This window comes from Myotis lucifugus, unplaced genomic scaffold (assembly GCF_000147115.1).
Source record: "Myotis lucifugus unplaced genomic scaffold, Myoluc2.0 scaffold_583, whole genome shotgun sequence".
Classification (NCBI taxonomy): Eukaryota; Metazoa; Chordata; class Mammalia; order Chiroptera; family Vespertilionidae; genus Myotis; species Myotis lucifugus.
This window is the reverse complement of record NW_005871631.1, coordinates 206,286-228,983: the sequence shown is the minus strand read 5'-3', so window position 1 is coordinate 228,983 and position 22,698 is coordinate 206,286. Positions and strand designations below refer to the sequence as shown.

Genomic DNA, 22,698 nt, shown 5'->3' with positions numbered 1-22,698 from the left:
TTGGGTTAGGACAGGGGTGGGCAAACTTTTTGACTCGAGGGCCACTATGGGTTCTTAAACTGGACCGGAGGGCCGGAACAAAAGCATGGATGGAGTGTTTGTGTGAACTAATATAAATTCAGAGTAAACATCATTACATAAAAGGGTACGGTCTTTTTTTTTTTTTTAGTTTTATTCATTTCAAACTGGCCGGATCCGGCCCGCCGGCCGTAGTTTGCCCACGGCTGGGTTAGGACTTCAACATATGAATTTGGGGAGACACACATATTCAGTCTATAACATCTTCCATTCAAATGCTTGAGCCCTTCTCCTTGAGTGTGGGTCAAACTTTAGTGACAGGTAAAAAAACAACAACAAACCCTTTGGATATTATTGTGGATTTGCATACAGTTGTAGGAAATAAGAGAGAGATCTAGTATACTCTTCACCCACTTTCTCCCAATGGTAACACTTTGAATAACTTGAGTACACTGTCCCAACCAGGTGTTGGAGGTGACTGGCTATAAAAGGGTAGCACGAGGGATCATTGTAATGGAACTCTTAGGTGTCTTGATTGTGGTAGTAGTCACACAACTTTATTCATGTGATAAAACTGCAAAGAACATACCGGTGCATGTAAATCTGGTGAAACTGTATCTATTTCCTGGTTGGGAGCCTTGACCAGAATCGAACCTGAGACCCTTTGGTCCGAAGGCTGACCCTCTATCTACTGAGCCAAACCAGCTAGGGCTATAGTTTTGCCATTTTAAGAATGTCACATAGTGTATCCATACAATGAAATGTTACTCAACAATGTAAAATTCCATTTATATGGAATACCTAGAACGGGCAAATTTATTAGAAAGTATTTTAGTGATGCCTAAGGCTATTTGGTGGGTGGGACAGAGGTACTAGGGCAGGGGTGGGCAACCTCTGGCACACCTGCCAAACATGGCACGCCAGTAACTTTTGCTGGCACGCGAAACCCTCTCTTATAATCTTCCATTTACAATTTTTTTTCTTAATATCGACTTTTTTATTTTTCAGATAAATTCAGTGTAGGTGCATCTTGGATAAATAAATAATTTTACATAACAAGTTATCTTAAAGACCATAGACATGGATTGACGAGAGAGGGGAAGAGCAATTTCAATAGTGTCGAAAACGAACTATTGAGGACTTGGAATGCCATTCCAGAAAATTTTTTTTGTTTAAAAAACTTTGCAACAGCGTTACTCTCCATGTTTTCACCCACATACGCTTGTGAATCTTTGTTCTCAGTGATGAATTTTGTTAAGTCTCGTGATAGGAGTAGCCTGACGGATGAAAGTAGTAGCTCGTGCATATCTCTGAAGGTCACGAAATATAAACCTGATGTAAAATCTCTGTCATCAGTGATGCAGCAGCAAATGTCCCACTGATAATATCAAACGGAGTCATAAAGTTTTCTGTCGGACTATCAGTGTACATGTATACATTAAAAAATAAATGTATTTTTCATCATCATATACTGTGTTTTTGTCGCTCGAATGAATTTTATTATGTCTTCAAGGTTCTTCACATACGTACACCTTAAGAGATATCAAGTAGGCGTAACATGTTCTCAAAAAATTAGGGTTGGCAAGCAGAAGAATTTTGAATCAGAGATTTTGCTGGTTTTGGCACGCACTCACAAAAAGGTTGCCCACCCCTGTACTAGGGTATGATAGCTAAAGGATGCAACCAATTGATGTGTTGTTTCTCTCACATCGCTATTTCTGTCTTTCCCTCTCCCTTCCACTCTCTCTAAAAGATCAATGGAAAAATATCCTCAGGTGAGAATTAACCATTTGTTTATTTTTGCTTTTTTTTTTTTTTGCCATTTGTTGATTTACATTCCCATTCTCCTTTCCTTTTTGGCAACCATCAGCTTGTTCTCTATATTTATGTGTCTGTTTCTGTTTTGTTTTTTCATTTGTTCTGCTTTTTAAGATTCCACATATAAGTGAAATCATACAGTTTTTATCTTTCTCTGACTTGTTTCATTTAGCATAATACTCTCTAGGACCATCCATGTTGTTGCAAATTGCAAGATTTCATTTGTTTAAAAAATATTTTTATTGATTACAGAGAGGAAGGGAGAGGGAGAGAGAGAAACATCAATGATGAGAGAGAATCATTGACTGGCTGCCTCCTGCACACCCCCTACTGAAGATCAAGCCCTCAACCCATGCATGTGCCCTTGACCGGAATCAAACCTGGGACCCTTCAGTCCTCAGGCTGACACTCTATCCACTGAACCAAACCAGCCATGGCTTCATTTTTTTTTTTATAAATTGCTGAATAATATTTTATATTCTTTATCCATTTGTCTATTGTTGGACACCTAGGTTGAAAATCTTGGCCATTGTGAATACTGCTGCAATGAATATAGGAGTGTTTATATCTTTTCAAATTAGTGTTTTTGTTTTCTCCTGATAAATACCAGCATTTATCTCATCTTAAGTGGCTGGATCATACGGCAGATATAGTTTTAAAATGTTGAGGAACCTCCATGCTGTTTTCCACAGAGGCCACACCAGTCTGCATTCCCACCAACAGTGAATGAGGGGCCCCTTTTCTCCACACTCTCCCTAGCACTTATTTATTTATTGAGGATAGCCATTCTGATAGGTGTGAGGTGATAGCTCATTGTGGTATTAATTTGCATTTCTCTCATGTTAGTGATGTGGGGCATCTTTTTATATGTCTGTTGGCCATCTGTATGTCTACTTTGGAAAAATTTCTATTCAGGTCATCTGCCCATTTTAAAAAATGCTTTTTATTGACTTCAGAGAGAGGAAGGGAGAGGGAGAGAGAGAAACATCGATAAGAAAGAAACACTAATTGGCTGCCCCGTGCAAGCTCCCCACTGGGGATCGAGCCAGCAACCCCGGCGCGTGCCCTGACCTGGAATAGAACCAGTGACCTTCCGGTGCAGGGATGACCCCCAAACAACGAGCCATGCCGCCTGGGCCTCTGCCCAATTTTTTTGTTTGTTTGTTAATCCTCACCTGAGGATATTTTCCCTTGACCTTTTTAGAGAGAGTGGAAGAGAGAGGGATAGACAGAAACATCAATCTGAGAGAAACACATGGATCGGTTGCCTCCTGCATGCTTCTGACCAGCTCCCGGGCCTGGGAGGAGCCTGCAACCAAGGTACCCTTGACCAGAATCGAACCCGGAACCCTTTGGTCCAAAAGCAGAAACTCTATCCACTGAGCCAAACCAGCTAGGACTGCCCATCTTTTCATTGTATTTTTTTTGTTTTTAAAAAGTTGCACGAGTTCTTTACATATTTTGACTACTAACTCCCTTATTGAATATATGCTTTGCAAATATTTTACCCCATTTGGTAGGTTGGCTAATAATTTTGTTGATGGTTTCTTCATTGTACAAAACCTTTTTAGTTTGATGTACTCCCATTTGTTTATGTTTTGCTTTTGCTTTTGTTACCTTTGCTTTTGTTCAGATTCAGAAAATCATATCAGGACTTACATCAAGGGACTTATGGACTATGTTTTTTCTAAAAGTTTTATGGTTTCAGGTCTTACTTTTATATTTTATTTCAGAGATGAAGTGAAAGGGAAGAGATAGAAACATCCATGATGAGAATCATTGATCGGCTGCTTCCTGCACACCCCATACTGGGGATCGAGCCCACAAGCCAGGCACATGCCCTTGACATGAATCAAACCTGGGACCCTTCAGTCTGCAGGCCGACACCCTATCCACTGAGCCAAACCAGCTAGGGCTCAGGTCTTACATTTAAGTCTTTAATCCATTTTTTAAATATTTTATTTAAAAAATGTATTTGTATTGATTTCAGAGAGGAAGGAAGAGGAAGAAATAGAAACATCAGTGATGAGAAACATTGATTGGTTGCCTCTGGTATGCCCCCAACTGGGAATCGAAGCATGACCTCCTGGTTCATAGGTTGATGCTGAACCATTGAGCCACACTGGCTGGGCTAACCCCTCTTTTTTTTTTTTAAAGAACGTGAGAAAGTTTTTTTTTTAATGTGTTTTTATTGATTTATAGAGAAAGAGGTAGGGAAAGGGATAGAGAGATAGAAACATTAATGAGAGAAACATCATTGATCACTGCCTCCTGCATGCCCCCTACTGGGCATAGAGCCCGCAACCTTGGGCATGTACCCTGACTGGGACTGGGGATTGAGCCTGCAACCCAGGTACATGCCCTTGACTGGGAACCCAACTGGTGACCCTTTGGTGCATGGCCTGACACTCTAACTACTGAACACTCTAGCCAGAGCAGGAAGGGTTTCTGAAATCAGGAAACTTCGCTCTTTTTTCTCAGGATTGACTTGGCTACTCAGGGTCTTTGTGGTTCCATATAAATTTTAGGATTACTTTTACTTCTGTAAAAAATGTCATTTTTGGAATTTTAATAGGGATTGCACTGAATCTTTAGATGGCTTTTTAACAATATTCTTCCAGTACATGAACATGGGATACCCTTTCATTTACTTGTGTCTTTCAGTTTCTTTCATGAATGTCTTGTGGTTTTCAGTATACATCTCTTTCTCCTCCTTGGTTAAATTTGTTCCTAAGTATTTTGTTATATTTTTTATAGTTTAATGTATTTTTTAAATATATTTCTTTATTGATTTCAGATAGGAAGGGAGGAGGAGAGATAGAAACATCAATGATGAGAGAGAATCATTGATCGGCTGTCTCCTGCACACCCCCTATTCGGGATGGAGCCCGCAACCCAGGCATGTGCCCTTGGCCGGAATCGAACCTGGACCACTCAGTCCACAGGCTGACACTCTATCCACTGAGCCAAGCCAGCTAGGGCAGTTTAATGTATTTTAATAGCAAACTTAGGAACAGCACAGAAGATAACATTAAAAACATGTTTTGGCCTGGCTGGTGTGGCTCAATGGTTGAGTGTAGTCTCATGCACCAAATAGTCACCACTTCTATTTCTGGGCAGGGCACATGCCTGGGTTGCAGGCTTAATCCTCAGTAGGAGGCAGCTGATAGATCGATGATGTTTTTCTCTCTCTATCCCTCTCCCTTCCTCTCTAAAAAAAGTCAATAAAAACATGTTTAAAAAAGAAAAGAACAGTTGGAGGTGGCTAACGGCCCTTTCCCCAGGTCAGATAAGGGTTTGGCAAATTAATTTTCTTTGAGGGAGGACATAGGGTACAGAGAACAGAATGTTTCAAGATGTTTTTCTCCTTTGACTGTATAAAGCATGAGGCTTTGGGTCATTGAGTTAAACTTTGAGTTATTGGGGGTACCCTATGACTGGGCCCCAGAATATTCTCAAGCTAGTCCATACTGTGCCTCCAGCAGTTCATCTATTCCTGTTACCACAGTTTGCTGGCTCCGGTAGCTTTTGCTCCCAGTCAGTGGCCATTCTCTATATTCTCTTGTCCCTCCAGTTTTCAGGGCAGTGGTTTAGCCTATAGATTCAAATCTCTGAAGAATTTTTAGTTCATTCAGCTTTTTTCTTCTAAGAGCAGAAGCGGCTCATTTACTTCCGTTGCTGTGTTTCTCCCAGCTGCCCTAATAGCTCACATTATTTTTTAAAATATATTTTTTTTATTGATTTCAGAGAGGAAGGGAGAAGGAGGGAGAGATAGAAACATCAATGATGAGAATCATTGATCAGCTGCCTCCTGCACACCCTACACTGGGGATCGAGCCCACAACCTGGGCATGTTCCCTGATTGGGAATCAAACCGTAACCTCCTGGTTCATAGGTCGATGTTCAACCACTAAGCCTTGCCAGCCGGGCTCACATTATTTTTTATATCCTACCCAAGCCCTTGCAGTCTCTTATTGTGTTGAGATTAAAATGTCAATCACTTCCATCATCAGACAAAGCTATTCAGTGACCATGATGAATCAAAACAAAAATAAGGGTCTTTTTTTTTTTTTAAAATATATTCTATTGATTCTCCACAGAGAAGAAGGGAGAGGGATAGAGAGCCAGAAACATCGATGAGAGAGATCGATCAGCTGCCTCCTGCACGCCCCCCAGTGGGGACGTGCCCGCAACCAAGGTACATGCCCTTGACCGGAATCGAACCTGGGACCCCTGAGTCCGCAGGCCGACGCTCTATCCACTGAGCCAAACCGGTTCGGCAAAAATAAGGGTCTTTTGTAACCATCTCTCTAAAATTGGTAAGAGAACAATTTCAAATCATATTGATCCCATGTCGTCATTTGACTCCTCCGATTCCTCCTTCTCCTCAGCTGCAGCTTACATGGAACCATAAACGACACAGATTCTAGAGACTGTCACATTACCCAGTGCCAAACACAATTTAGGAGAGTCATCTCCAATTCTATATTTTATTGTCCAACAACAGATCTGTCTTAATGCAAAGCCTATTATTTAAGTCCTGGCCTGAAGGAATGACAAACAGCAATGTACAGTTGACCTTTGAACAACATGGGTTTGAACTCTGTAGATCCACTTATTCATGGATTTTTTTTTCAATTGACCTACACAGTCCAAACATCAGCTCCGAGGCTGTAGAGGGCTGACTGTAGTTACACTCAGATTTTCAACTATGTGGGAGGTCAGCACCTGTAACACCTGCATTGTTCAAGGATCAACTGTCACTCACATGAGACGATACTCTATGATAAACTTTGCAATATTTATAAATTTATGCCACTTTTTATTAGCAAGGAAAATGGAATAAGGGTCTTCTGGCCCAAACAAAGAGAGCAGTCTTCTCATAAGAAAGATGGAATATGTAAGGGGCAAGGACTATCCAGTACTTGGCACAGGAGGCCAGTAGGTAAATCCCAACAAATACCAAAATATCATTTATTAATTGCTCATTTACAAAACAATGGAAACATAAAAATTAAGCTTACCTGCATATTAAAAATACACTTCAATTTACCCATAGATCAAATAGTCTTCAAAATGGTAAGAGAAAAATGTTAACTGATTTAAGGAGGAAATACCTAGGTAGTATTGCTTGAAGAGTATTGCCGCCTCAACGTTCATTTTTGGAAGCAGTAAATATCCACACTTCAGAAGTCCACTTTAAAAATGAGGCCCTGATAAAGACAATACATTTATAACTTTTATAATAATTCTTTCATATTACAGTGTTCCGGAACATTATGTATGGATTAATTTACATCAGGCTTTCTCACATTACTAATATTTACAGGGTTTCATTCCAGTGGGAGTTTTCACATGTAAAGATGAAGGCCAACTGATGTCTTGTCCACATTGCTACATCCAAGAAGTTTCTATTTAGTATGAGATCTCTCATGCCTTCTAAAGGAACTGGGACGACTAAAGGCTTTCCCACACGTTTTACATTGGTATGGTTTCTCACCAGTGTGCATTCTCACGTGTCCTCGAAAGGTAGTACGGTAAATGAAGGCTCTTCCACATTCTTTACATTCATAGGGTTTTTCTCCAGTATGAGTATTTTCATGTGTTCGAAATGATGTGTAACAACTGAAGGCTCTACCACATTCTTTACATTCATAGGGCTTCTCTCCAGTGTGAGTTCTTTCATGTACCCTAAATGAACTAGGAAAATTGAAGGCTTTCCCACATACCTTACATTTGTAAGGCCCATCTCCAGTGTGCATTATCATGTGTGTTCGAACACTTGAGGAAGAAATGAAGGCTTTCCCACATTCTTTACATTTGTAGGGTTTCTCTCCCGTATGCTTTCTCATGTGTCCTTGAAAGGTTGTGCGGTAAATGAAGGTTTTTCCACATTCTGTACATTCATAGGGTTTCTCTCCAGTGTGTGTTCTTTCATGTATTCGGAAGGAACTGGGCCAACTGAAGGTTTTACCACACTGTTTACATTCATATGGTTTTGCTCCAGTGTGAGTCCTTTCATGTGATCGAAAAGAACTGGGACAAACAAATGCCTTCCCACATTCTTTACATTTATAAGGTTCTTCTCCTGTGTGTGTTATCATGTGTGTTCGAATGCTTGAGAGAGAAAGGAAAGCTTTACCACATTCTTTACATTCATAGGGCTTCTTGCCAGCGTGAATTCTTTCATGTATTCGTAAACCTAGAGGAGAACTGAAGGCATTGTCACAATGTTCACATTCATATTTTTTCTCTGCAGTGTGAGTCCTTTCATGTTTTCGAAAAGAACTGGGGCAACTGAGGGCTTTACCACATTGCTTACATTCATAGGGTTTTTCTCCAGTGTGATTTCGTTCATGTATTCGCAAACCTAGAAGAGATCTCAGGGATTTACCACACAGTGTACATTCATAGGGTTTCTCTCCAGTGTGCATTCTTTCATGTGCTCGAAATGAAGCGGAAGAACTAAAGGCTTTCCCACATGCCTTACATTTAAAAGGAGCATCTCCAGTGTGTGTTATCATGTGTGTTTGAAAGGTTGGGAGCCACATGAAGGCTTTCCCGCATTCCTTACATTCATAGGGTTTCTCTCCAGTGTGAGTCCTTTCATGTCTGTGAACAGATTTGTGGTAACTGAAGGCTTTCCCACATTCCTTACATTTATATGGCTTATCTTCATATTTGTGATACTCATAAGGTTTATGTCCAGTGTGAGATCTGATGTGTATATTCAGGGATGAATGGCGCACAAAGTCTTTTCCACACACCCTACATTTAAGTGATTGTCCTCCAGAAGTAGTTCTCTTGTTCAGATCAGGATTTGGAATTTGGCTGATGGTTTCTCCACACTGACTACCTCCTTTGCTTTCATGGAGTTTTTCTACCATATCACTTCTGTAAAAAATGAGAAGCATTATTAGTGATTTCTTTGTTAATTTCCTATTTATTAGTAGGGTTATTGGATTACATTTTTATAATTTATAACAAAAGTAAAGGTTTTTTGTCTTTTCTGAATTGTATACTGAATGCTCTGTAAAAGGACTAGACCTTGGTTATTATGAAAACAGTGATATTAATATATGAGGTTAAGGGTAAATAAATTGGAGTAGAAATTGTTTTATTTGCTTGTTTTTAAAAATCCATGACAGCCCTAGCTGGTTTGGCTCAGTGGATAGAGTGTCGGCCTGTGGACTGAAGGGTCCCAGGTTCGATTTCAGTCAAGGGCACATGCCTGGGTTACGGGCTCGATCCCCAGTAGGGGGCATGCAGGAGGCAGCCGATGCAAGATTCTCTCTCATCATTGATGTTTCTACCTCTCTCTCCCTCTCCCTTCCTCTCTGAAATCAATAAAAATATATAATAAAAAATAAACATAAAAAAATTAAAAATAAAATAAATATAAATCCATGACATACTAGAATTTTTTTTAAATATATTTTATTGATTTTTTACAGAGAGGAAGGGAGAAAGAGAGGGATAGAGAGGGAGAAACATCGATTCAGCTGCCTCCTGCACACTCCCCATTGGGGATGCGCCTGCAACCAAGGTACATGCCCTTGACGGGAATCGAACCCGGGACCCTTCAGTCCGCAGGCTGACACTCTATCCACTGAGCCAAACCGATCAGGGCCATACTGGAATTCTTATGTGGAACAATGCTGTTTATTGAGTGACTCACCGTAGTTTTCTCCCCTGGGTTTTGTACTGATATTCAATGTTATGATCTTCCCATTTTTTCTCTAAATGCACACCTAAAAAAAACAATTCCAAATTATTAGACGTTAGAGAAAAATTATTAGATTCTAAGTCCATGATGAGTTGTTACCATGCTTAGTTTATTTACTAATATACTCATTTTTCCACATCTTGAAACAACACTGATATGCAAGAAATACTTGTTCTTGGTCAGAAGAATGGCAGCGTGAGAGGTCCCCTTGGTTTCTCCCCTTAAAGTTTCCACAATTTGAACAGCTATCATTCAACAAAGGACTCCCTGCTCAATGCATAAACATGTCTGAGAGATCAAACAATGAAACATATGAAGGTGGGAAGTGGGAGCAAACTGGAAAGGTGGGAAGAAACAAGAGCTGAGATGGTGCCAGAGATGGAGCCTGGAGCTCACAGCCTGAAGCCCACTGCAGGTCTCAGCCCAGAGAGGGGAGGAATCAAGTGGCCACAGACATTCCCTTCAGCAGAGAGGAGCAGAGAGATACAATGAGCATTCCTGCAGGAGTGGTCAGTCCGTGCTGTGGTTGAAGCTAGTGACCTGTGCAAGGACATAGCACAGAGGTATGGCCACAGTTGTCTGGTAATCAGCAATTTCTCAAGAGAGAGAAATTACCAGCCAAGAATAATATATCCAGCAAAGTTATCCTTTAGATATGAAGGAGAAATAAAGACTTTTCCAGACACATACAGAAGCTGAGGGAATAAACCACAAGAAGACCCGTGTTATAGGAAATACTCAAGGGGTTATAATACCTGAAACAAAGAACAAAAGGTCACAAAACTATGAATAAGATCACCAACAGGCACACAGAAGCAGGATATTACAACCCCTTTTTAGAATAGGGTATTATACACTTAAATGTCACATAAAGGTTAAAGGAAGTAATAACATTAAAATAGAGAAAGAAGGCAATATCTATTGCAATTCAGAAATGAACTCACAGAGCAAATAGGGATAATTTGTGACAAAGGGGTATGGTAAGGTCTGAATTTGCAAAGACGGTGGGGATTAGATGCATTCAGAAGAGAAAGGGCTACTATATATATGAAACTTTCTTTTACATAAACCTAATTGTGACCACACCAGAAAGCAAAAAACAAAACTGAGACACATAACTTAAAAAAAGAGGAAACAGAGAAAAAAATATAAAATACCACCGAACAAAAACAACGGAGAGAAACACAAAGGAAAAGAACCAATGGAAAAAGAGGACACATGTAATACTTTCAACAATAAAGATTAAAAAAAGTAAAAAGAACCCATGGAGGCACACAGCTACCAGAAAACAAAGGATAAAATGGCTACAGGAAAACCACAGACAATAAATAATTACCCTACATGTCAATGGACTGGACTCACCAATAAAGAGGCACAGAGTAGCAGAGGATCAAAAAACAAATCCCAACCTTATGCTACCTTTAGGAGACACATCTAAGCTGCAAAGACAAACACAGACTCATAGTAAAAGGGTGTAAAATGATTCTCCAAGCAAACGGCATCCACAGAAAAGCAGATGTAGCCATACTTATATCTGACGAAATAGATTTCAAGATAAGAAAGGCAATGAGTGACAAAGATGGTCATTTTATAATGATACTAGTGGCCCCGTGCATAGATTTGTGCACATTGAAAGGAAATTAATTAGAAGAACTGCAGCTCGGCAGTAAACCAGATTCAGTAACCCATGGCCGAAGGTGGAATCATGTGGCCCCGTGAGGAATCAGGCTCCCTTCTCTCTGGTTCCGGGGTGCGTCACCTGAGAACCACCGCTGCCAAGTCACCACAGCTTGGCAGCTCCTGCGTTGAGCGTCTGCCCCCTGGTGGTCAGTGCACATCATATGTACTGGCCGGTAGCCCGGTCACTTAGCCTTTTATATATATAGAAAGGGGAAACTACCTCAAGAATATATAACACTTCTTGCTCTGGCTGGTTTTGCTAAGTGGTTAGAGCACCAGCCTGTGGGCCCAAGGGTTGTGGGTTCAATTCCTGGTCAAGGGCACCTACCTTGGATGCACGTTCCCCAGCCCCAGTAAGGGTGCATGCAGGAGGCAACCAACTGATGTCTCTCTCTCATGTCGATGTTTTTCTCCCCATCTCCTCCCTCCCTTCCACTCTCTCTAGAAATCAATGAAAAAAATATCCTTGGGTGAGGATTAAAAAAAATAAAAATAAGTAAATAAATGAAATTTTAAAAGAGAAGATACAATACTTTTCAATATATATGCACCCAATTAGGGAAGCACCAAAATATAAAGGAATTACTAAGAGAACTAAAAGGAGAAACTGTAAAAAACACAATTATAGCCTGACCGGTGTGGCTCAGTGGTTGAGTGCTGACTTATGAACCAGGAGGTCAGGGCACATGCCTGGGTTGTGGGCTCAATCCCCAGTAGGGGGCGTGTAGGAGGCACTCAATCAACGATTCTCTCTCATCATTGATGTTTCTCCTTGAAATCAATAAAAATTATAGGTAGATCATCCAAACAGAAAATCAATAAAGAAATATCAGCCTTAAATGACACATTAGATGAAATGGACATAATTGACATTTCCAGAGCCTTTCATCCCAGGACATCAGCTTATACATTCTTCTCCAGTGCACATGGAAGAATCTCAAGGATAGACCATATGTTGGGTCACAAAACTAGCCTCAACAAATTTAAGAAGATTAAACTCGCCCTAGCCAATGTGGCTCAGTTGGTTGGGCGTTGTCCCATGCACAGAAAGGATGCTGGCTCAGTTGCTGGCTCAATTCCTGGTTGGGGGAAATGCCCAGGTTTTGGCTCGATCCCCAGTCAGGCGTGGGCAGGAGGTAGCCAATTGATATTTTGCTTTCACATCAATGTTTGTCTCTTTCTCCCTATCTTCTCTCTAAAAATCAATACAAAATCTTAAAAAAAAGAGAGACTGAACTCATACCAACATATTCTTCAACCACAATAATTTAAAATTAGCGATCAACTGCAAAAAGAAAGCAAAAAAACCTACCCCACAAATATGTGGAGATTAAACAACATGCTGCTAAAAAATTGACAAGGTCAGCCCTAACCGGTTTGGCTCAATGGATAGAGCGTCAGCCTGGGGACTGAAGGGTCCCAGGTTCGATTCCAGTCAAGGGCATGTACCTTGGTGGTGGGCACATCCCCAGTGGGAGGAGTGCAGGAGGCAGCTGATCGATATTTCTCTCTCACCGATGTTTCTAACTCTTTATCCCTCTCCCTTCCTCTCTGTAAAAAAAATCAATAAAATATATTAAAAACAAAAATTGACAAGGTCAAAGAATAAAAGGTGAGATCAAAAGATAGAGACAAATGAGAATGACAATATGACATGTCAAAACTTCTGGATGCAGTAAAAGCAATAAAAAAAATACTTGATCTCTAACTGACAAATTAAGTAATAAAGTCATCATTCTTACCTATGGAGGCCAGGTTCCTGAAGGTTTCCCTCATCACATCTCTGTAGAGTTTCTTCTGTGAAGGATCCAGTAAAGACCACTCCTCCAGGGTGAAGTTCACAGCCACATCCTCAAAGGTCACTGAGTCCTAAAACATTGCAAATATCTATATAGTAGGATGCATCAATCTGACAGCACTGGGCATTTACACTCAATTTATAGAAGGGTTACATAGGATTCTGTGGTTTCTCAACATTTATTTTATGTCTTGGTCATCAGAAACACTCTGTCCATGCTTATTTCCTCATAAATTTAACAGCATTATGCAGTACTTGCATCCTCACACAAAATTACAACTGAACTACAGAACAACCATCATTTAGAACCACCTGATATCTAGCTGTACAGAAGTCCTACAACTAAGGATATTCAGAAGAAGCCACATCAAGATTGGTAGGAGGAGTGGAGATGTGGAATGGGGTAGTCCCACATGCACATTGTGGTTAAAAATCAGGAGGAATATCTCGGCCGCAGAGTTCCACCCTGATGAGCGAAGGGTTCTAGTGCCACACGAGACCCCCCAGCCCAGGATTCCAGTGCTGGAAAGAGGAGTCCCTAAAATTTCTGGCCACGAAAACCAGCTGGTACTGTGGCTGAGATGGAGTGTGGCTGCAGTCCCAGGTATTCCTCTTAAAGACCTGGTGCATGGACTTACACAGACTTACTCTCTCTGAGCTCCAGCACTGGGGTGACAGCTCGAAAGATGACAGGGACATACTGGCATGAAATGAATTGTCTGGCATCAGGGTGAGGGCTGGGGAAGGGCAGCTTTCTCCCAGACAGAAGTACTGGCAGAGATTATTTGTTCCTTTGATGAGACTTCCCCACCACAGTGCTACAGGCAGGGGCCATATCTGAGTCTCCATCAACCTGGCCTACACTTTTTGCCCAGCCCCGGTGATTCCCTGAGACCCCACCCCATCCAATTTGCAGCCCCACCCAAGCTGTTTGCAGTGGCTTTTCTATATGAATGGCCTGTCCTGGCTCAGGCTTCCACATATCTCTCAAACAAGCAGCAGCTGGCCTCAGCATGCCCCATACCTCTCGATAAGTGGCCCCAGGCCCGGCTCTAGCAGCAGCCCACCTTGGTTCACAGCTTGGCCTTCCTGAATACCTCCAAGATCAACACAAGTAGCAGCCATCTGCAAATTGCTCTGTAGCTCCCGCTGGGTGGCCCCAGACAGAGCACAGGCAGTGGCTGACTTTGCACCTCTCAGGAGGCTCCAAAGCCAATGCACCTGGTGGTCAGCTTCAGACCATGCAGATTACAACCCTACTACATCCACGAGTGATGTACTCAAGGGGCAGACTCAGCGAGCACCAAAGCACCAAAGCCCCACTGAAGCAAGTCTGGGGCTGACGCTCTAACCTCTGAGCCACCGGAAAGGAGAGCCTTTTATTAATTTATTTTTAATAATTCTTTATTGTTGAAAGTATTACATATGTCTCCCTTTTCCCCCCATTGACCCCTCCAGCCTTCCCCTGCCCCCAACCTCAGGCCCTCACCGTCCCATTGTTTGTGTCCATGGGCCATGCATATATGCATACAAGGTCCTTGGTTGATTACCTCCAACCCACCCACCTTCCCTCTGAGATTCCGCACTCTGTTCCATGCTTCCATGCTTCTGGATCCACTCCGTTCATCAGTTTATTTTGCTACTTAGATTCCACATTTGAGTAAGATCATGTGATATTTGTCTTCCTCTGACTGACTTATTTTACTTAGCATGATACAAGTAATTGAAGCACAAGTAATTGAAAAGGTTCCCTCACCTACGCAGCACCCTCCCCCTCTGCCCTGTACCTGCTTTCTTAAAAATTGTTTGTCAAGGAAAAATGCAAGTATTAAAGTTCTTCTCTAAAAATAGTAAGAGCCTTAGCCACCTGAACCAATAACTTAACTTATTCCAATTGTAATAAATTCGTGAACTTTTTGCCTTATTGTACCTGTCTCATGGCTGAAATTTTAAAAATGAAACTACCAGGTCTCTGGTTACATCTGATTATATATGTGGATATGTGTCTGCCTTCAGAGCATGTTAACAAAATTGGTTTGTAAAAAACTCTGTTTAATTAACTTAAAAATTAGGCACTTATATAAATGAAGAAATAAAACAAACTAACCAAAATGTTTTTCAGGCTCTGGAATAATACTTGGTGTTAAAGTTAATTAAAATAGGCAAGTCTTTAGAGTTATCAGAATTAAATGTAATACTTTTACCTACCTAGGATTACAAATGTATCAACAAAAATAACTTAGAATGATGGATGACTTGGCTTAACATCTCATAAAATTTTTGTGGGTAATCCAAACATATTATTGAGAACAAGTAAAATACATAGGTATGGACAAATAGTTGTTGTTTTTTTTAAATATTTTTTATTGATTTTTTTTACTGAGAGGAAGGGAGAGAGAGAGACAGTTAGAAACATCGATGAGAGAGAAACATCGATCAGCTGCCTCCTGCACACCCCCTACTGGGGATGTGCCTGCAACCAAGGTACATGCCCTTGACCAGAATCGAACCTGGGACCCTTCAGTCCACAGGCTGATGCTCTATCCACTGAGTCAAACCGGTTAGGGCTGGACAAATAGTTTTTAGGTGAAACTTTTTAGCAACAATTATATGTACTTAAAAATAGTTTCTAAAATCGTTTGCTAACTTGAAAGTTTAAAGTTTTGCTAGCTAAATTAACTAACGGAAGTAATTGAATATTCAGATCATTTTCAAATAAGATAAAATATTGGAACATTAATTGTTAAATAAGTATCTATTTTTGGCTTATTACAGAGAAACTAAAAGATAAATTTGGGTTTGTTAGTAAACGTGTCACACTGAAAGATTGTACTATTATAAGTACATGTGTTTCTTGAAATTATGAAGTATATTAATAAATTTGCCAATCTAAAAATAAAAAGTGCCCTGACTGGTTTGGCTCAGTGGATAGAGCGTCGGCCTGCGGACTGAGGGGTCCCGGGTTTGATTCCGGTCAAGGGCATTAATTGTTAAATAAGTATCTATTTTTGGCTTATTACAGAGAAACTAAAAGATAAATTTGGGTTTGTTAGTAAATGTGTCACACTGAAAGATTGTACTATTATAAGTACCTCTCTGTAAAAAATCAATAAAATATATTTTAAAAAAATAAAAAATAAAAATAAAAAGTGATGTATCAGTTCACAATAGCTTACCTAGTATTCATTAGAAATTGAGGTTTTGAAGGGTAGAAATTCCAATATATGTAATTAAAACTACTAGGAATAATAAGGGAAACAACTTTGAATGCAAGAAAAATATGTTTTTAGTAAAGGAAGGTATAAGGTATGAAAATGGATTTTTGAGGGAATGACAAAGGAAAGTTGTATAAGAAAAGAAATCCTAAGGGGAAAAATTTTGTGTATGATCAAGCTGGATAGGACTGAATAAATTTATTATAAGCTTTAGAATCAACAGTATACTTATGTAAAAATAAAACATGTTCTTTATCTGCTAAAAGGACAAAGTTTTCCTTTACAACTGGTAAGTTCTTTTTTTTAAAATACTTCTTTATTGATTTTAGAGAGGAAAAGGAAGAGATAGAAACATCGATGATGATGAGAGAAAATCATTGATCTGCTGCCTTCTGCACGCCTCACATTGGGGACTGATCCCACAACCTGGGCATGTGCCCTTATGGGGAATCGAACCATGACCTTCTGGTTCATAGGCCAATGCTCAACCACTGAACCATGCTGGCCAGGCGCAACTGGCATGCTCTTAATAAGAGATGATAAAGAGAAAGCAAAGATTTTGTGTTTTATTAAAATGATTGCCTGTGCTCTGTATCATCAGGTATTTGATTGCTTAGGTAAACCAATATTAAAAGAGCTAAATTCTGCTTACAACTATTTAACTTTCTGTATTTGCCTGTGAAGTCACCATGATTAATGGATAACTAAGTATTGTTTCACAGAGACCTATGATTATATTTGACCAAGTGTTTTAAAACTTTTGACAGTTTGACAAACTTCCCAAAATTTAAAAATTAAAGTATTTTCTTTTACCTGAAAATAACTTTGAGATTTTTAAGATGAAACATTTATTTATTTTTTTTTTAATTTGAAGATTTTTTTTAAATATATTTTTATTGATTTTTTTTTTTTTTTTTTACAGAGAGGAAGGGAGAGAGATAGAGAGAGTTAGAAACATCGATGAGAGAGAAACATCGATCAGATGCCTCCTGCACATCCCCCACTGGGGATGTGCCCACAACCCAGGTACATGCCCTTGACCGGAATCGAACCCGGGACCCCTCAGTCCGCAGGCCGACGCTCTATCCACTGAGCCAAACTGGTTTCGGCAAGATGAAACATTTAAAATGATCTTTCTCTCTTTCTAAATGGGGGAAATGAAAATAATTAGGCCTGTTTGACATGCTAATATACAAGGAAAGCTTTGTCAAATAAGGAATAATAATTATGTTGTATTTGTAAGCATTTATTACTCCCAAAATAGTATGCCCTAAAAATTATATAAAATTTCTAAAGATCTAAAATGTTCTATGTTATCATTTATAATTCTAGCTGTCACCTTAAAATGTTCAGACATGCACAGACAAGCACATTTCTTTATCAACTGTATTGTAATTAGATCTCTAATCATGTCATTGATAATCAGGAAATTCACTGAAATCAGAAAAATATTAAAAATTTAAAAATCAGGAAGGGCATACAGTCATGCGTCAATAGGTGATTCTGTTGCTGTGTGGCCATCAGAGTGCACTTATAAACCTAGATGGTGCAGCCTACTGAACATCCAGGCTATGAAGTATAGTCCATTGTTCCTACGCTAAAGCCTGTGCTACTTTACTAGATACTTTAGCCCGTGGTCGGCAAACTGCGGCTCGAGAACCACATGCGGCTCTTTGGCCCCTTGAGTGTGGCTCTTCCACAAAATACCACGTGCAGGCGCGCACGTATAGTGCGATTGAAACTTCGTGGCCCATGCGCAGAAGTCGGTATTTTGTGGAAGAGCCACACTCAAGGGGCCAAAGAGCTGCATGTGGATCGCGAGCCACAGTTTGCCGACCACTGCTAGGCAATCGTAACTGTAACATGTTGTGCTATGACATCATGACAGCTATGACACCACTAGGCAATAGGGGTTTTTCGGCTCCATTATAACCTTATGGGGACCACTGTCATACATGAACTCCGTTGCTGACCAAAACGTCATCATCTGGTGCATGACTGTAGTTGAAGCAAAGAGCACCATCAAACAACTGGTTTAAATGAAATCCATAGAACACTTCGTCCACGAACAGCAGAATATATACTCTCCTCAAGTTCACATGAAACATTCATCAAGACAGACCACCTTGCCCTGACCGGTTTGGCTCAGTGGATAGAGCGTCGGCCTGCGGACCGAAAGGTCCCGGGTTCGGTTCCGGTCAAGGGCATGTACCTAGGTTGTGTGCACATCCCCAGTAGGGGGTGTGCAGGAGGCAGCTGGTCGATGTTTCTCTCTCATCGATGTTTCTAACTCTCTATCCCTCTCCCTTCCTCTCTGTAAAAAATCAATAAAATATATTAAAAAAAAAAAAAAAAAAAAGACAGACCACCTTCTGGAACATAAAGTACACCTTAACCAATGTGAAAGAACAGAAATCATACAAAATAATGCTTTTAGATCCCAGTGGCAATAATATAGAAGTAACAGGAAAAGAGTTGGTAAACCCCCAAACACGTGGAAATGAAACAACACTTTTACTTTTTATTTTGAGAGTAAGTTTATTAAAGCTGGGAACAGTGAAATAAGGGAGGGCCTAGGGTAGAAGCAGCTTAGGCAAGGCTGCTTTGGCTCCCTAGAAAGGTTACAGGAAAGAAATGCCTGGGCAGGATTGCTTTGGCTCACAGAGAAGTAAAGGTCACAGCGACAGAGTGAGCCAAGGTGGGGCTGCTGTCAGCTCACTGAAAATCAGAGAAAAGGGGGCCCTGGAGACAGGTTCAGGGGGTTAGCCCAGGACAAGCTGCTGCCGCCCATTGCTGCCCTGGTGGCAAGTCTCCTGGGGACTTAGGGTTTAGAAGATGCACGCCTGAGAGGGAAGAATGGTGTGGGCGTGCTCCCCGAGGAAGAATGCTACCTAAACAACACTTCTAAAAATAACACACAGGATCCAACAGGTCTCTAGAGAAATGATAGTTCCTTTTGAATTACAGATGCTCCTTGATTTATGAAGGGGTGACGTCCCAATAAACCCATCGGCAATTAAAAATGCATTTAATACATCTAACCTACCAAACATTATAGCTTAGCCTGGCCTACCTTAAATGTGCTCAGAACACCGACATTAGCCTACACTACGGCAAAAATAACCTAATACAAAGCCTATTTTATAATAAAGTATTGAATAGCTCATGTAATTTATTGAATAATGTACTGAAAGTGAAAAACAAAATTGTTGTATGGGTATCACTTTCACACCAGTATAAAGTTGAAAATATGTAAGTCAGAGACCATCTCTAAATGAAATGAAAGTAGAACATATCAGAGGTTGTCTGCATGCAGAAGTAGTGCCTAGAAAAAAATTTATAGCACTGAACAAATACACTAGAGAAAAACAATGATCTACAATCAATGAAGTAAGCATCTCCCTGAGGAAACAATAAAAAAGAGCAAATTAAACCCAAAGTAAGCAGAATAAAATAGTCCAGTTCAAAGTGTGATGTAAGAGAAATCTTGAACTCATTTCCTCCCACAGATACAACCAAATCTACAGGTACACACAGAACAATTTCCTTGAAATAAAACACACATCAAAGCAGGTAGGAGAGGCTGAGATACAAACTTGCCATGCACCCTACTCCTGCTATAGAAACCCATAATTGGGATGGAACTGAAAACCCTAAACTTCTCCTTCAGGAGCAAAGATCTTGAACCCTACATCTGGTACCTCAACTTTTAATGCCTGCACCTGAAGATGTGCCCCTTTGAAAGCTAATGGGGCTGAATCTATGAGATCAACAAAGCTACAACAAACTGAGAAACAGTTCTTAAAGAGCTCATGTGTGGGGACTCACCAGCATTTTCCAGCAGCCAATTGAAAACTGCCCAGACTTTCTGAAAAGAGGCTTACTTGCTTATTTTAAACTAGTGTCCCGGTGCACAGATTCATGCACATTAGAAGAAATATTTTAATATTGCTATTCGCGTCTGAAAAGAAAATAGGATTCCACATCTATCTACCTACTCCAGGACTTCTGTGAGGATCAAATGAGATGAGGCACGGGGAAACGATTCACAAACATTTGGTTAAACTGTGAAATGTTTGCACCTGGCTATAAAGCAAACTCCAAAATGCTAGTTGCTAGGGAGAGGAAGCCGGGCGTTGCTGTGTGATGTCATTACCCGGTGCCCACAGCCACTGTTTCCTGGCTGGGCTAGGTTGTGGGTCGCATTTTGCACCATGGGTGTGGGCAGCGTTGGCTGAGACTTGGTGGGGTGTCGCTCCAGGGTGGTGGCAGGGCCTGTGTCCCACTTGGGGGAAGCCGAGTGTTGGTTTGTTGGGACCAGATCCGTGGAGCTGTTTATTTTTAAATGGCCAGTGTGCGTCATGGCAGCTTATGCGTTGAGCGTCTGCCCCCTGGTGGTCAGTGTGCGTCATAGCCACCAGTCGGACAGACACTTAGCCTTTTATTTTTTATATTTTTATTTTTTTTAAATATATTTTATTGATTTTTTACAGAGAGGAAGGGAGAGGGATAGAGAGTTAGAAACATCAATGAGAGAGAAACATCGATCAGCTGCCTCCTGCACACCCCCTACTGGGTATGTGACCGCATCCAAGGTACATGCCCTTGGCCGGAATAGAACCTGGGACCCTTCAGTTCGCAAGCCAACGCTCTATCCACTGAGCCAAACCAGTTAGGGCGACACTTAGCCATATATATATATATCTCCTTGGCCTGAGGGGCAGGTGTCTACTTTAATACAAATCTAGGGACCTACTGAAATAGTCCCCAAAGACAGAGGTCTGTGGGTGCAATGTCTGCACTCTTCCTCTGCCTCTCCTGCAATCCAACATCCTGCAGGACTTGTGCCCTTGGACATGTGCCCTAATTTTGCAGCTATCACCCGGGAAACAACTCTAGATCACCTGACTCTGGTGGACAGATTACCTGGCTCTGGGGCTTATGCTTGAGGATCCCAAAAGAATGTTAACAAATCAAGAAAGAGTTCTTAACTGGCTACCACAATGAGGGTACAGCAGAGGCAACAGACCGACATACCCAGTCTCTCTGTGAAAGAGGCCTATTAGCTTATCTTCATAGTTGCAGCCTGAAAGACAGGCATCTAATTTAACATACATTGGGGGCCTACTGAAATACTCTACAAGGACTGAGCCCAGCAGGTGCAATACTTACATTTTACCTCTGCCTTGCTCTAGCTTACCAGTATCTCCTCAGAGCTTTATACTTGGTGCCCCGGTTTTTCTGGCTGCTGCCCAGGAGACACACCAGTTGTCTAGCTCTGGTTAACTCGTGGGGCTTTCGTTCCTGGGTCCCACGAACCACAAAGGAGAAACTAGTCTTGGCACACCCTGCGACAGCAGGCTGAAACACTCCAGTCTTTCTGGGAAGGAGGCTTATTTGCTTGTCCAGGAGCTTTGGCCAGAAGGGGAGGCTTCTGTTTTGGCACACATCTAGAGGCCTATTGAGATATTCTCTAGGACAAAGGCTGGAGGTAACCATCTTTGCGCCCTCCATCGGCCTTCCTCTAGGCCAGTGGTTCTCAACCTTCCTAATGCCGCGACCCTTTAATACAGTTCTTCATGTTGTGGTGACCCCCAATTTCATTGTTACAAATTCAACATAATTAAAGCATAGTGATTAATCACAAAAACAATATGTAATTATATATGTGTTTTCTGATGGTCTTAGGCGACCCCTGTGAAAGGGTCGTTCGATCCCCAAAGGGGTCGCGACCCACAGGTTGAGAACCGCTGTCCTAGGGTGAGGATTAACAAAAAAAGATAACAGACATCAGAATATTACTACACCCATTTGGTAGGGGGGGAGGAAGGGGAAGGGAAACAAAAGTTTTGACTCATATATGTAACAATGAAATATTTTATTTTTTTCCTGATATTCACCTTTCTATTGCCTTTTTGTAAATACTTTTACTGTATCCCAAGCTCGAGTGATTTTAAAAAATGTTTAATTTATTGAAAAACTGTTTCAAGTGAATAAACATTTTTCTAAGTGACAAACCTAGGGAGGGGCAGGGCCGGGGCTGCGCCGACAGCACCGTCACAGGCGTCCCCGTCTCCGGGACGGTCACCTTCCCACAGCCGGTCGCTCCCTCAGGAACGGGCCTTCCCTCCAACCCGTCCCGGTGGCCATTCCCACCCTCCTCTCCGGTAAAACACACTCACAGATAAGTTCCCGAAGAGCCCCCGCGGCCCGGTGGGTGAAGACCACACACTGCGTCCGTGGGAAATGCTCCCGGAGGCAACTAGTTAATGACAGGCCGCGACTTGGGGGTGAGGCGGCTCTGGGACGGGGGACGGGGGCGGGGGGATCGGAAATGTCGGAGGAGGCGACGGAGGGGACAGGGGGTGCATCTTCCCTCTGCCTCCCGAACATTTGGAAAGTGAGGGGAAGACAAGGCCCCGGGGGAGAGAGAGGAAGGGGAC

At 41.3% G+C, this 22,698-nt stretch overlaps 1 protein-coding gene across 1 annotated transcript in view; it reads right to left on the bottom strand.

Annotated features, from left to right (window-relative positions):
- Positions 1–6,796: 6,796 nt before the first annotated feature.
- Positions 6,797–22,698, bottom strand: part of LOC102419362 (zinc finger protein 709-like) — a 16,425-nt gene continuing 523 nt past the window's right edge. The window contains exons 2-4 of the mRNA XM_014446872.2: positions 12,985–13,111; positions 9,515–9,587; positions 6,797–8,730 (exon numbers count right to left, since the gene is read on the bottom strand). Coding sequence (XP_014302358.1) covers positions 7,248–8,730; positions 9,515–9,587; positions 12,985–13,111 — 1,683 coding nt within the window. The 3' untranslated portion in view covers positions 6,797–7,247. The remainder of the gene's footprint in view (positions 8,731–9,514; positions 9,588–12,984; positions 13,112–22,698) is intronic.